The sequence below is a fragment of the Phocoena phocoena genome, chromosome 3 (genome assembly GCF_963924675.1).
Source record: "Phocoena phocoena chromosome 3, mPhoPho1.1, whole genome shotgun sequence".
In the NCBI taxonomy this organism is placed as follows: domain Eukaryota; kingdom Metazoa; phylum Chordata; class Mammalia; order Artiodactyla; family Phocoenidae; genus Phocoena; species Phocoena phocoena.
Genome location: NC_089221.1, coordinates 29437848 through 29450931, shown reverse-complemented (window position 1 = coordinate 29450931; position 13084 = coordinate 29437848). Strand labels below are relative to the sequence as shown.

The following is a 13084-nucleotide window of genomic DNA, read 5'->3' as shown; positions in this document are numbered from 1 at the left end:
CCTTTACTTTTTATTCTTTTAACTAATCTGCTCATTTTTCACCCTCTGAGATGGACTAAAGATATCCCAAAACAGAATTCTTTCAGAGTTAGATGAGTTATTCTTAGGATTAAGTAATACCCAAAGCAAATAACTTCTAATTATTAGCAACATAGATTTAGTTTACTGTTAACATTTTAGACTAAAGACCCTAGAAAATATTACACAAAAATCCCCAAATCATGAGCTCTGGCACTAGCTAGCTGTCTAAAACACAGGCTGGAAAAGGACCCTTCTTTGTAAAGGAGTTACTAATTTACTAATTAGTAAATTTACTAAGATTTACTAATTAAGTAAATTTACTAAGATTTACTAATTTAGTAAATTTACTAAATTAGTAAGATTTACTAATTCTTGCCTTCTTTAAAATACCACGTGCCCTGGAAAAAATGTAGGTTGTTCCAGGAACTAAAGATGGATAGTATTTGGTTGTCAGGACAAGTAGGTCCCTCTCCCCATGTTAAGAAAGGTAATGACTCAGTGGAACAGAAAGTGAGTCCTTTGCAGTGAGTGAAAGGCAGCACTGCTACACGTGATAATACTCAGGGCACACTCCTGTGCAGGGGCGGGGCAATACCTGGCATGAGGTTGTTTTATCCGAAAAGGGGCTTCTTCTTCTTTGCACAGAGGTCTCTCTGTTCACTAAGACCTGTGTCTTCACGGTTACCTCCAACCATATGGGGTCCCTATCTCCATTTCACACAAAGGCCTTCCATGGCCTGGCTAACAAGAGCCAACTAAGTGCACGTGAAATACTGCACGCATGATCCGATCAGTATGGTTCTTTAAGTTTTCTGTACCGAACCAGATATACTTTATGAAATCACTCATTTATTTAATAGAGAAACATTACTGTGTGCCTGCTATGGTCCAGGGACAATGCCTGGAGCACAGAGAATAAACATACTATGCAACTTTGAGCAACTTTGCAGTCTAGTTAAGGAGTAAACATTCATATATTCATTATCAAACATTATTTGGGCTCCTTCACGTGGCAGTAACTCTGATAAGAACTGACATATAAATAAATAATTATAACTTAATGTAATAAAAAAAAAGGGATGTCCAAAGTGTTATTAAAACAAAGAGAAATAAACAAAGAGGAAAAGAAAATTAAATCTGCTAGGGGACCAAACTCAGTTTAGAGAAGGGGTAGATTTTTAGCTGGATCTTAAGGATGAATAAGAGTTTCTCATGGTGGAAGTGAAGGACGAATGTTAATACGCAAAATTGCAAGGCATAACAAAAACACATGACATGTTTGTGGACCAAAGCAGTTTATGTTAGGGCTCCAGACCGGTGGAAAATGCGGCTGGAAAGGTGGATGAGGGTCATACAGGGAAGCATTTTGTAAGACAGGCCTTGAGAAACAGAAACTGGAATATCTAAAGTTTCTTAAGCTGATGGGGAAACCACACTTAAAAATGTGGGTGTAGAGCTCTATCTGCCTACGGAGAAGTTCAAACAAGGTGTCTAAATGCAGGATTTATCAGGATATGCAGCCATTCATTAGTTCAAAAAACATTTACTGAAAGCTGAACATGTGCCAGGCCTGTGGTGGCCCCGGGGATGCAAAGAAAAATAACTCATAGCCGTAACTTTAAGGCACTTGAATGTACAATGTGCAACGTGAAAGAGACACAAAAAAGAAACTGACAACAAAGTGACCAGTGTTATAATAAGTAAATGTACAAGATAACTTTATAACTTTCATAAACGGATAATAAGCAACAACAACAACAAAGGATTGGAAACCTGGTTACATGCGGACCATCACAAATCAATCTGGTCATATGAGAACTTGTGAGAAAGCAAAAGGAGAAAAGAAGGGCATAGACACTGACTTAGCTACCCTGGAAATCTTATACCTTAGAGGCTGATCCTGGCTTCCACTGGAGGGGAGGAAATTAAGGTAGAAGCAGAGTGGGCACAGGGCTAGGAGCTCAGGCAGAGGAGGCAGTCAGGGCTAAGCTGTGAAGGACCGTGTATCCCTTGCCCTTGAGGAAGAGATGTGAGACACGGGGTGTAGGGTATGTATTAGAATGTTACCCAGTACCCTATAAGCTTAAGAAATTGTCTGGGATTAGCAACAGACGCTTATTTGGCATGAAAATGTATTTCCAATCCATGGCTCCTCTTGTATTATACTATTATTACCTGTACAACTAGCATAATCTGGATTGTGAAAGAATGACTCACCTCTAGAATGGAGGTACCAGATTCTTTTGCCTTAAAGTCTTGCGACATAGGTACTGCTCAATGGAAGCCTACTATTCCAAGCAACCAAAAGCTAAGAAATACTTGAGTGGGAAATATCAGGTTAAAACATGGAGATGGAGCAGGATGTCAGGAATGGTAGAGCAAGGACCTCCAAAAATCCATTCCTCCATAAAGGCAATAATAAAACTGACAAAAATTATGAAAATCAACTTTTTCATAACTCCAGAAATTATCCAAAGGCTTGTAACAATCTAAGAAACATTTATTTAAGAAAAAACTTAATCTCAGTTAAAACAGAGAGCTTTTGATCATTTTAACTTGCACTATTCCCATTCCCTTCTCCCCGGCTCTACAGTAGACTTGCAACAATAGGAGCTGTAAAAACCAGCAGCCTAGCAGCCATCAGAGAGGACAAACAGGTTTCAACCTTCTCAAAAAGTCCTATCCTCAGGACGTTGTCATTATTTGATATTTTTTAGAGCTCAATCACTGAAAGAAGACTTATTCCCAGGGTATTAGTGAAAAACAATCAGAGGCAATTGTTTAAGATCACAGCTACCTAAGGCAGTGATACCACTGGAGCAAATAAGAGTCTACTCAAAAACTTAAAAAGAAGATATAAGAATAAAATATCCATTGGGCACTTTGAAAAGCTCTGACATATTCCTGGAGATCTAGAGGGCCATATGCATGTGTAGGAATGTTTGGATAAGCAGGAAAGACAGAAGGAGGCCCAAATCTCTCACCTCTGGCTGATCTTGAGGTCCTGTACAAACAGGAAGTAAAGGCTAAGGCAGGGTTGTAAACTGTGAAAGCATTGGAGACACCTCAAGAGACTCATAGTCTCTCAGTCAGGAAAGATTTATCAGTTTAAGATATTTAAAAATATCTCTGTTCATTTGCTGAGCTCTGTTCATTCGCTCTATTCACTAAGCTAACCAAGCAGAGTCTTCAGCTGCTGTACACAACAAGGAATACAGACTTTCCAAAATTAGTCCAAGAGAGTCATTAAACAAACAAGAAGCAGCAGCAACAATCACAAACCATGGGAAGGTGGGATAATCTGAGCTAACTCGTATTATTTTAAATGTCTATTTTCAACAATTACGAGACACACAGAGAAAAAGGAAAGTATGGTCCATATATAGGGGGAAAAAAGGTCAATAGAAACTCTCTGAGGAAGCCCAGATGCTGAATTTATTAGACAAAGACCTTAAGTCAGCTATTATAAATGTTAAAACAATCCATTTTTTAACCATTAAAAAAGAAAGTATGAGAACATCTCAACAAAAATAGAATATCAATAAGGAAATCGAAATTATAACAATAAGAACCAAGTGGAATTCTAAGGTTGAAAAGTACAATAACTGAAATGTAAAAATTCACTAGAATAGCTCAACAGGAGATTTGAGTTGTCAGAAGAAAGAATTGGTACACTCATAGATAGATCAACTGAAATTATTTATAGGAGAAACAGAAAGGAAAAAGAATGAAGAAAAATGAACAGAATCTCAAAACACATAAACTCATTCTAATCATGAGAAAAAATATCAGGCAAATTCCAACTGAGGAGCAATGTACAAAATACCTGACCAGTTATTAATTTTTCTAAACTGTAAAGATTATCAAAAACAAGGAAAGTCTGAGAAAGTGTCTCAGCCAAGAAGAATCTAAGGAGACATGGCTATAAAATATAATGTGGTATCCTGGTGAGATACTGGAACAAAAAAGACATTAGATAAAAATTACAACAAATCTTTGGTACAAAATGTACCATATGAATATAAGATGGTAGCAGTAGGGGGAACTGGATATGAACAATATGGGAACTCTCTGTATTATCTTTGCAATTTTTCTGTAAATCTAAAACTGTTCAAAATAAGAAGTTTATTTTTAAAAATCAACAAAGCCTCAGAAACCTGTGGGATACTGTCAAGTATACCAACATACACATAGTGGGAGTCCCAGAAGGAGAAAAGAAAGAAATGGGCAGAAAGAACTTTTGGAGAAATGATGGGTGAAAGCTTCACAAATTTGATAAAACACAGGACTGCAGGAATACAGAAGGTATTAAAATGGGGCCCATCTAGAGATGAGGGCTTGCTGCAACCTTATAACTTTCTCTTCTTTGTACTCCTGGGACTATGAAGTATGTATATGTGAGGAAGCAGCAATTTCCATACCAATGGATGCTTGGCTGGTTTAGGGGAATCTTGTGGTAAATGATTCTTTAATGTTTACTTTGGGCTAAAACCATCCAAATGCCAAAGGAATTGACCTTTTTTAAAGTAAGGAATAATCTCACTAACCTGCTTTCTGAAAATTCTGCAAAATCATCCTGAAGTGCAAACTTGTGCAAAACTTCTCCAATTAGATAGCCATTGGAAAATGCCTTTGCAAATGACTTGGGACCTGAATTTTAGAACGTGGAGATTAAAAAAGTAAATATAATGTTGTACATAGAGTTTATATATTTTCATTATGTACACATAGAGTAAAAATTCATAATTTAACTTGAACTCAAAATGCCATGAAAATACTTCTAAAAACATCTTGTAATAACCAAATGAAAATATTGAAGTTTAACCGTAGACATCTTATAAAGAACCCTGAATAAATGTAGATCAGTAGTTGATAACATATGACATTTTGAAGGAAAAGAAAACTTTTGATCAAACCAAACAAAACACAACCAATAAAACATATAACCTTAGATCTAAAAACAAACCCTCAATATATTTTATAATATTATACTCTAATACCTTAGTTATCAGTAAAACCTGTGGATGATGATTTCATATTCTGGCCAGGTAAGGTACAATCTAACTTCTTTAAACCTCAAAACTTAATTTTAACCATTTTGCAATGGAAATTTTACAGAAATCATCTGCACCTTCTTAAATAAAGCCTGCTGAACATAATCAAGCTTTTCCTTGTTGGCTCCAGGGTTTACTCCAGTCTAGTTGGTGTTCTGTGCAATGATGGAGACAGCCCAGAGGAAGACAGACTTTGGAGCCAGAGATATCTATGCAGGAATCTTGGCTCTGCCTTTTACTAGCTGTGCAACCTCTTCCAAGCTCCTTAAGTTTAAGCTTCCTGAGTTTCTGTCCCCTCATCATATCTATATCTATCTTGGAGAGCTATTTTAAAGATTAAAGGTAACGTATGAGAATTCCTTGATACCATGCCTGCCACATAGTATGGACGTAATGATGAGCACAGAAAAAGAAATTAAGTGTTAAACAGAATTTGCTTTCTTTAAAAATGTCCTTAGTTTGGGGTCCCTTGCATTTTTCTTATGAAGTGAAGGGTATAGGGTTACACAGTATTCAAGAATGATATACAAAATCGATACATAAAATAAATTATATTGTCATAAGACAAAGCCATCATCTCTCAAATGACTTCAAAATCGTCCAAAAATCTTCAGTGTATTTCTATCAGAGTCCTTTAGGCAATAGCAATACTAAATATCTATAAAATATTACATATTATCACAGTATCGCAAACTCATTCATACTGAATTATCCTCTTTTATCTATTTGACTAGTAATAAGGTGGCTATCTGAAAATGAAGAAAAAGTAATTTCTTCACGATTTGTAGAACTGATGCTTGGTGCGTGGTTGCAGGGAGGTGAGTTGAGTTGCTCCATAAAGGCCACTGTACAGAGTCCTTACTCAGAAGACTTCACATTATCCTAAGACTCTTGCATATTTGACACCAGCCCACAATTTTGCCCAAAGCTTTCCCAATATCTGTTCTCAAAGTATTTTAGACTCAATAATACCCCAATTCTTAGGTTAAATCAATATAATTATAAAGTAGTTTAAAAAGATGTCAACTATTCTCACTGATTCTGTTTTCTTGGGGTGAGCCCCTAAGCTATCTAGCACTAAAATCTATTGAGTGCCTTCTGGCATCATACAGCAGTAGTCTTGGAAGCAACTGAAATCCAAATAGCTCCTTCTGCCCCCAGAAGGCAGAAGTGTGCCATCTCCTCCTGCTGAGTCACTGCAGATTTCTCCTTTCCTCAGAGACTCCCCACTGCTGGCCTCCAACGCTGTTCCCTGGTTTTCGGCTGCCACCACTGTCCTCACTGTGCCAACCGGGCTGCTCTGGCTGTGCCTTGCACCTCTTCTGGCTGTTGCTTTCTCCTTTCTGCTTCTTTCCTTTTCCTCTTCTATAGCCTGTCCCTATTCTTAGCTTTCTGAAGTGCCATTGGATGTACAGTCATCGTCAGACTATGGATTCCTACTAAAAATCTAAAGACTATTATTTTGTATTCAGGGGCCTTTGGGCGGTCTCGTTCCCCCACTCTCACTGGATTTTGCCTTTTGTCTATTGTTCCTGTTGACTGAAGACCCGAAATCTAGCCTGTGAATAACTGGGGAATAACTGGGTCCTAGTCCATCACTCTCAATTTATCAGGCAAATGGTCTGCAGCGAACTCTTTGCTACAAAGAGTCACTAGAAAAATAAAATCATAATTCACTTCCTTTGAATTGGCAGGACTTATTAATAAGGCAATTCTGATATGGTTAAAATAGGGGCATTTTGGATATAAAGGTCAAAGAAGAACAGTAAACACATTATTTCACTGTCAAGTAGTTTACTATAAATAAGTATGAAAGCATGTGTCTGCAGCTCTGTGTGTATTAGACACTCTCAGATCTTTTTTTTTTTTACACCCCAGGAACACAGAAGAGAATAATGAGTGAAGAGCTATAGCAAAAGTAACAGAGAGAAAACACATAGAAAAAAATGAAAGAGGAGGAAAAAGAAGAATACATGCAAGAAATCAGATGAAGAAAGAGCAGATAACCAGGAATATGTAGATTAAAAAGTATGGAAAGGAAGACAAGGAGCCAGAGAGAGAAAGAGACATGGAGAGAGGTGAGGGGAGGGAAACAGTAAGAAGAAAAGAAAACTCAAAGGAAAGATTCTTTTTTTCCCTTTGGTTTATCAAATTTTCCTTCCCAGTACATGTTCTGGAATACCATGACTAACTTGATGACGGCCACCTCTATAAGTTAATTTGCACTCACAACTGGAATTACCTACAGGGAAGAAGAGGTGGGTTGACTCTAGGATAAGGAGCAATGCAGAATATGAGAAATACATGACGTTCTTCACCCTGAGCTCTACAATGAGCTACATCTGGGAAACGTTGTTCAGCAACCACTCAGCCATGCCTCCAGTCTTCCAAGCCTCACATCTCATACCCATCATTTTCATTTGCTGAAATCTTTGATGTGGGCCTTTGTCTACCTTAGGCTGGGACAGAGGGCAAAATGGTCTATGTGTTTCTCCACCTGAGCCAGCTGGAGAAAGCACAAAAGAAGATAAGCCTTCTACATTCCAAATGGTAATGAGGAGAGCACAGGCTCTGGAGAAATATTCTCTAGTTTGACTCTTGGACCGTTTATAAGCCCCAAGACCTTGGATAGTTACACAGCCTCAGTGTCCTGTCTTTAAAAGAGAGAGAATGATGGGTTCTACCTCCTGAGAGTTGGTTTGAGAATTAAATGAGATAATTCCACGTAAAGTGTGTAGCATAATCCTTGGCATATAGTAAGTGCTCAATGGTCATTTTATTGTTATTATTACTGCCTCCTACTCTAAGACAACAGGTTATATCAATTACATAATTTTAAGCTCAGTAATAGATCCTCAATGACTATAGTACAAACATCTTTATTTAAAGGTAACTCAGTACTCAGAGAACAAATAGTTGACCCTATCCTTAAATTCAGATACAGGCCTACTCTTGGGGCCAGGTAAGCTATAACACTCTCGTCAGTCTGGGGAAGCACATGTAATCAGACATAGTTGATTTTTACAGCAAACCATCTGAGTGGGAGAAATAAAGACAAAACGTAGCCTCACAGCATTTCTGGTCAAGTTTTGCCACCAAATGACTAAAGAGATCTGGGGATTTGTGGATTGTAGACAAGGGGCTATAGACCTACACATTCTATGCTAAGTGTCCTTTGCTCCTCCTTCACTAGAAGATCAAAGACCTAGCCTAGGTTGTTGTTTTTTTTTTTACATCTTTATTGGAGTATAAGTGCTTTACAACCACATTTTAACAGCCACTATGGAGAACAGTATGGAGGTTCCTTAAAAAACTACACATAGAACTACCATGACCCAGCAATCCCACTACTGGGCATATAGCCTGAGAAAACCATAATTCAAAAAGAGTCATGTACCAAAATGTTCATTGCAGCTCTATTTACAATAGCCCGGAGATGGAAACAACCTAAGTGTCCATCATCGGATGAATGGATAAAGAAGATGTGGCACATGTATACAATGGAATATTACTCAGCCATAAAAAGAAATGAAATTGAGCTATTTGTAATGAGGTGGATAGACCTAGAGTCTGTCATACAGAGTGAAGTAAGTCAGAAAGAGAAAGACAAATACTGTATGCTAACACATATATATGGAATTTAAGAAAAAAAATGTCATGAAGAACCTAGGGGTAAGACAGGAATAAAGACACAGACCTACTAGAGAATGGACTTGAGGATATGGGGAGGGGGAAGGGTAAGCTGTGACAAAGCAAGAGAGAGGTATGGACATATGTACACTACCAAACGTAAGGTAGATAGCTAGTGGGCAGCAGCTGCATAGCACAGGGAGATCAGCTTGGTGCTTTGTGACCACCTGGAGGGGTGGGATAGGGAGGGTGGGAGGGAGGGAGACGCAAGAGGGAGGAGATATGGGAACATATGTATATGTATAACTGATTCACTTTGTTATAAAGCAGAAACTAACACACCATTGTAAAGCAATTTTACTCCAATAAGGATGTAAAAAAAAAAAAAAAGCCAAGCAAATTTACTTTCATTTGAGAGAGAAAAGCAGCTGCTGGTGGCTGGGTACTGGCCTCGCCCAATTAGGCCCTGGTGTTGCTAGGAGTTGGCCCAGCACTCACAGCTAGACCTCGGCCTTCTGCCGAACGTAATCAATTTCACATCACACCAACACCAGACAAGGCTACTCAGTGACCCTGATGGATTAAGACAGAAACAAAATCTCTCTGTAATCATGTCTGAACTCAGCCCGAAACAGTATTGGCCAAAACACAAAAAATGATCAAATATCATCCCCCTATTCTGACTGATATGAGTGGTTGCTGCTTTTTCTTTTTCCTTGCTTTGCTCTCCCCACTTCTTAGATAAGTTTTATTAAGATATCCAATCATAGAGTTGTCTATGCTCCCTTTACAGGTTCCAATTCAGAGCAAAGCGCTGCTTCCTTGAGCCCTCCCCCAAAAACACCTAACACAAACCCAAATGCTATAAGGCCTTTCTAACTTCCTCTTCTGGAGAAGCCCCACAGTTCCTCATGGTATGTGTTGCAACCAGTCAGTAAACTCAACTTTGTTCAACTACAGGTGTATCCTGTGCTCTTTGGCTGGAGGACCTTGACAATTTCTTTTCTTCTAGTACCAGAATAGGATGATCAACTTTTATAATTTTCTCCTTTGAAGACTTCATCATAATTCTCAAGATTTACTATCTGAAACAAAATCTCAATTGCTATATTATATAACCTTCTTTAATGGTTAAAATTTTGGGTGGCATTCTTGGAACTTCATATCTTAAAATTTTGACATTGATTTATACAACAGTCTCCCGTTATTAGATTTGCTCTCTCAATTTCTAGTCAACAGAGGCCAAATTTCAATCAAGGAAAATGCTGCTGAACTAACCAGGAAATATCAAATAATTTGTTACATTACATGACAAACCATGTATTTCCTAATGACCCTGAAAGGCTAAAGTATGAGAAAATGTGTGGTTTAATAATACCTGGGGAAAGGGGAATGAACTAAAAGCATACTCAGAATCTGCTACTAACTTTCCACTACCTAAGTTGTATAACCCTAAACAAATCTCTACACATATCTGATCTGATTTCCTCATGTGCCGAAGAAGAATTCAATGATGTCTAAGATTCTTTTTCAGATCTAAAATTTTATGTCTCTATGATACGGTAAGGTCACAGGCTAATAAAAGGTCACTACAATACATTATAAAATATGGTATATAAATAAATATTCAATAGGATTTTTTGATATCTCTATTTTTTTCTTAAAATAAAATTTGGTACTTTTGAAAAAATGTGGACATAAGACCTTTAGTTAGTGTACAAGGGAACCCAGATTAAGTATAGTTAGTGCACAAGGGGTTAGTTAGTCAGTGCACAAGGGGGTCCAAATTAAGGATGTCCCTAAAATTTGGGACATCAGTAGAAAATATCACTCTTTAAAACAAAAACTACTGAGATTTAATACAAAAGGACAGACTTAGCCACCTATGGAAACCCACTTATAAACCCAATTAACAAGGAATATAGGCCATCTCTTAAAACTCACAATAATTTATCTATTTAAATTTTGTATGCATCATGTAAATGATAATCTTGAAATGTATTAGTTAAACTTATTCAGAATAGAGATACGCTACAATGGAAGAAAAACACACAAATATCATAATTTTAGAAGCTTTTGTAGTAGCAGTAACACTGGAAAATATCACTGAACAGTATGATTTCCCCAAGCACTGGGGGAAGAGAAGGAGGAGGGAATCTGACTTTAATCTAATCTAACTTAATCTAATCGAATCTAACCACTCATTGATATCTAGATAAAATATCTCTAGAGCAGAAAAGTAAAACACATCAAGTATTAGCTTGATTTGAGGATTCTTTTGGTAATGTCTAATTTCTAACTGTCAAGGAGCAATCTGATCTATAAATTTGGTCTCCTCCTGAGCGTACCAGCCCACCAAGACATGCATTACTTTCCATTGCCAGTATACATTATTCTGCTGTCCTTTTCCACATGATGAATTGGTACTGTAGCTGATAAAATCAGCAGAATGTAATTTCTGTTAGCATGTGACAATTCCTAAGAAGTTGCTTTAAGTAAGAAAGCAGAGCTTCTGAAATCACAAAGGTGAGGATCAAAGCACCCAGGGTGACCTTTCTGAGATGAACAAATCCATAAGGTTCAGTCAAAAACAATACTTTGCCCTACTTTTGTCTCACTCGTACATTCTCATGTAATAAACAATTATCTACTAAGTGCCTATTATGTGACAGACACTATAATAGACATACTTCTAAAGTGAGAGGCAGAAAAGTGGTTGAAATAATATTTGAGTATCTAGCTCTAGTATAGATGATAGGCACTGTGGTAGATATTTTCCATTTGCAATCTCATTAGATACCCTCCCAAATATATAGCAATTATTATTATTACTTCTCAGGGTATAAAATTGGGACTAGAGATTATTATTTATAATTTGGCTACTACAAAATCAAGACTTAGGGATACTAAACTTTCTTAACTCGCTTTTCTCTTTATTGGTTCCTTGTTACTATTGATAACAATGTTTAAGACTATTGAAACAATAAAAATATGCATAATAAGGTATTTACAATTTTCAATATAGCTCCATCCAAAATCCAAAATCATATGGACTGTCTTATGCATCCATTTTTACAAGGAATCTGATCTGTTCAGTACATGGAATTCAAATGCTCCTACTCATTTGTGGAGAATGTTTAGTTATGACATTCTGATGCCAGTTTCCTCTTACAGTGTATTCACAGGCGTTTTGTAAAACAGAGGCAATGCTTATTCTTGAAAATAACTGAGAGTTTGTAAAGAATTTTACAGCAGATCTCTTGGTAACATTATTCTATATTGCTTATTTTTGCTATAAAAATAATTGCTTGAATTTCAGATGTGATTTTGTGTTGAACAACTTTTTGTATTTTAAGACATTTCATTAACATATACGTCTAAGCATTATTTTCCAGGACAAACCGTTTTGTTAAACTTAACTCACTGGAGATCCTTAGCTTTAGTAACATAGATGTTGTCATAGATGTAGTGTCAGGTGTTGACACTAATCAAGCCTCCGGTGACTCCCAGAAACCTCATTCAGTGGAGGGAGACTATTCTCAACTGAGGATCATTGAAATTCATTTTCTTACTGCTGATATTCAGGGTAGTCCAGACAACACAAAATTCAACATGAGATGCTTTATCCAAATTGACTTCTACCTTTCGGAATAATCCAGAAATCAATCGGCTTTAGCTACCTCTCCAATGACAGCAATGCATTCACTTGGCATTCTCATTCTGTTTTCTCTGTCCCAGCAAGCAACATATGGACTGAACCACTTTTTAAAAACATCAATAAATCCACCTTTGCCATTTAAGCATCTAGGAATTAGGTTATGCCCTGTGAAGTTACAACATGTCTGGGTGGTTGAATTTCTGTACTGCTTGTGATTTCAAAATGAACAATAATCCTCATTAAAAGGAGCTCAAATGAATACACTTGGGAGGGTAAATTTTAAAAAAAACATATTCCTTAAGCATACACTCTAATATATAATACAGCGCCTAAGAGTACTAGTCAAAGATCTAGCTTCAAATTCTAGTTCTAGTACCTACTAGATGGGTGACCCTGAACAAATTACCAAGCTCACTCAGCCTCTTTTACTCATCTGTACAACTGGGACAATGCCTCTTAGAGCTTTTTTAAAGATTAAAAAAGAAAACCCATGTAAAAGGCTTAGCACAGCGTCTGGTGTGAGTACCTAAGTGTTCAAGAAGGGATAACTTTTATTATTCTTCTTCTTCCATTTATAAACTTTATTAGAGAAAATAACTCTTATGTAACCCTCCAATACTTCAAGATACTTACTATATTTCAACCAAAATGTTAAACCTCTTTTTCTCCTATTTCGTCATGTGATGTTTGATCTACTTCTTTAATTTTATATTTAAGCAAA

General features: G+C 37.0%; 1 protein-coding gene across 1 annotated transcript in view; it reads right to left on the bottom strand.

Moving 5' to 3' along the window:
• The window catches only part of SPEF2 (sperm flagellar 2), a 172611-nt gene that overhangs the window by 156604 nt on the left and 2923 nt on the right, over window positions 1–13084 (bottom strand). Inside the window, exon 2 of the mRNA XM_065873225.1 lies at window positions 4569–4671. Coding sequence (XP_065729297.1) covers window positions 4569–4671 — 103 coding nt within the window. The remainder of the gene's footprint in view (window positions 1–4568; window positions 4672–13084) is intronic.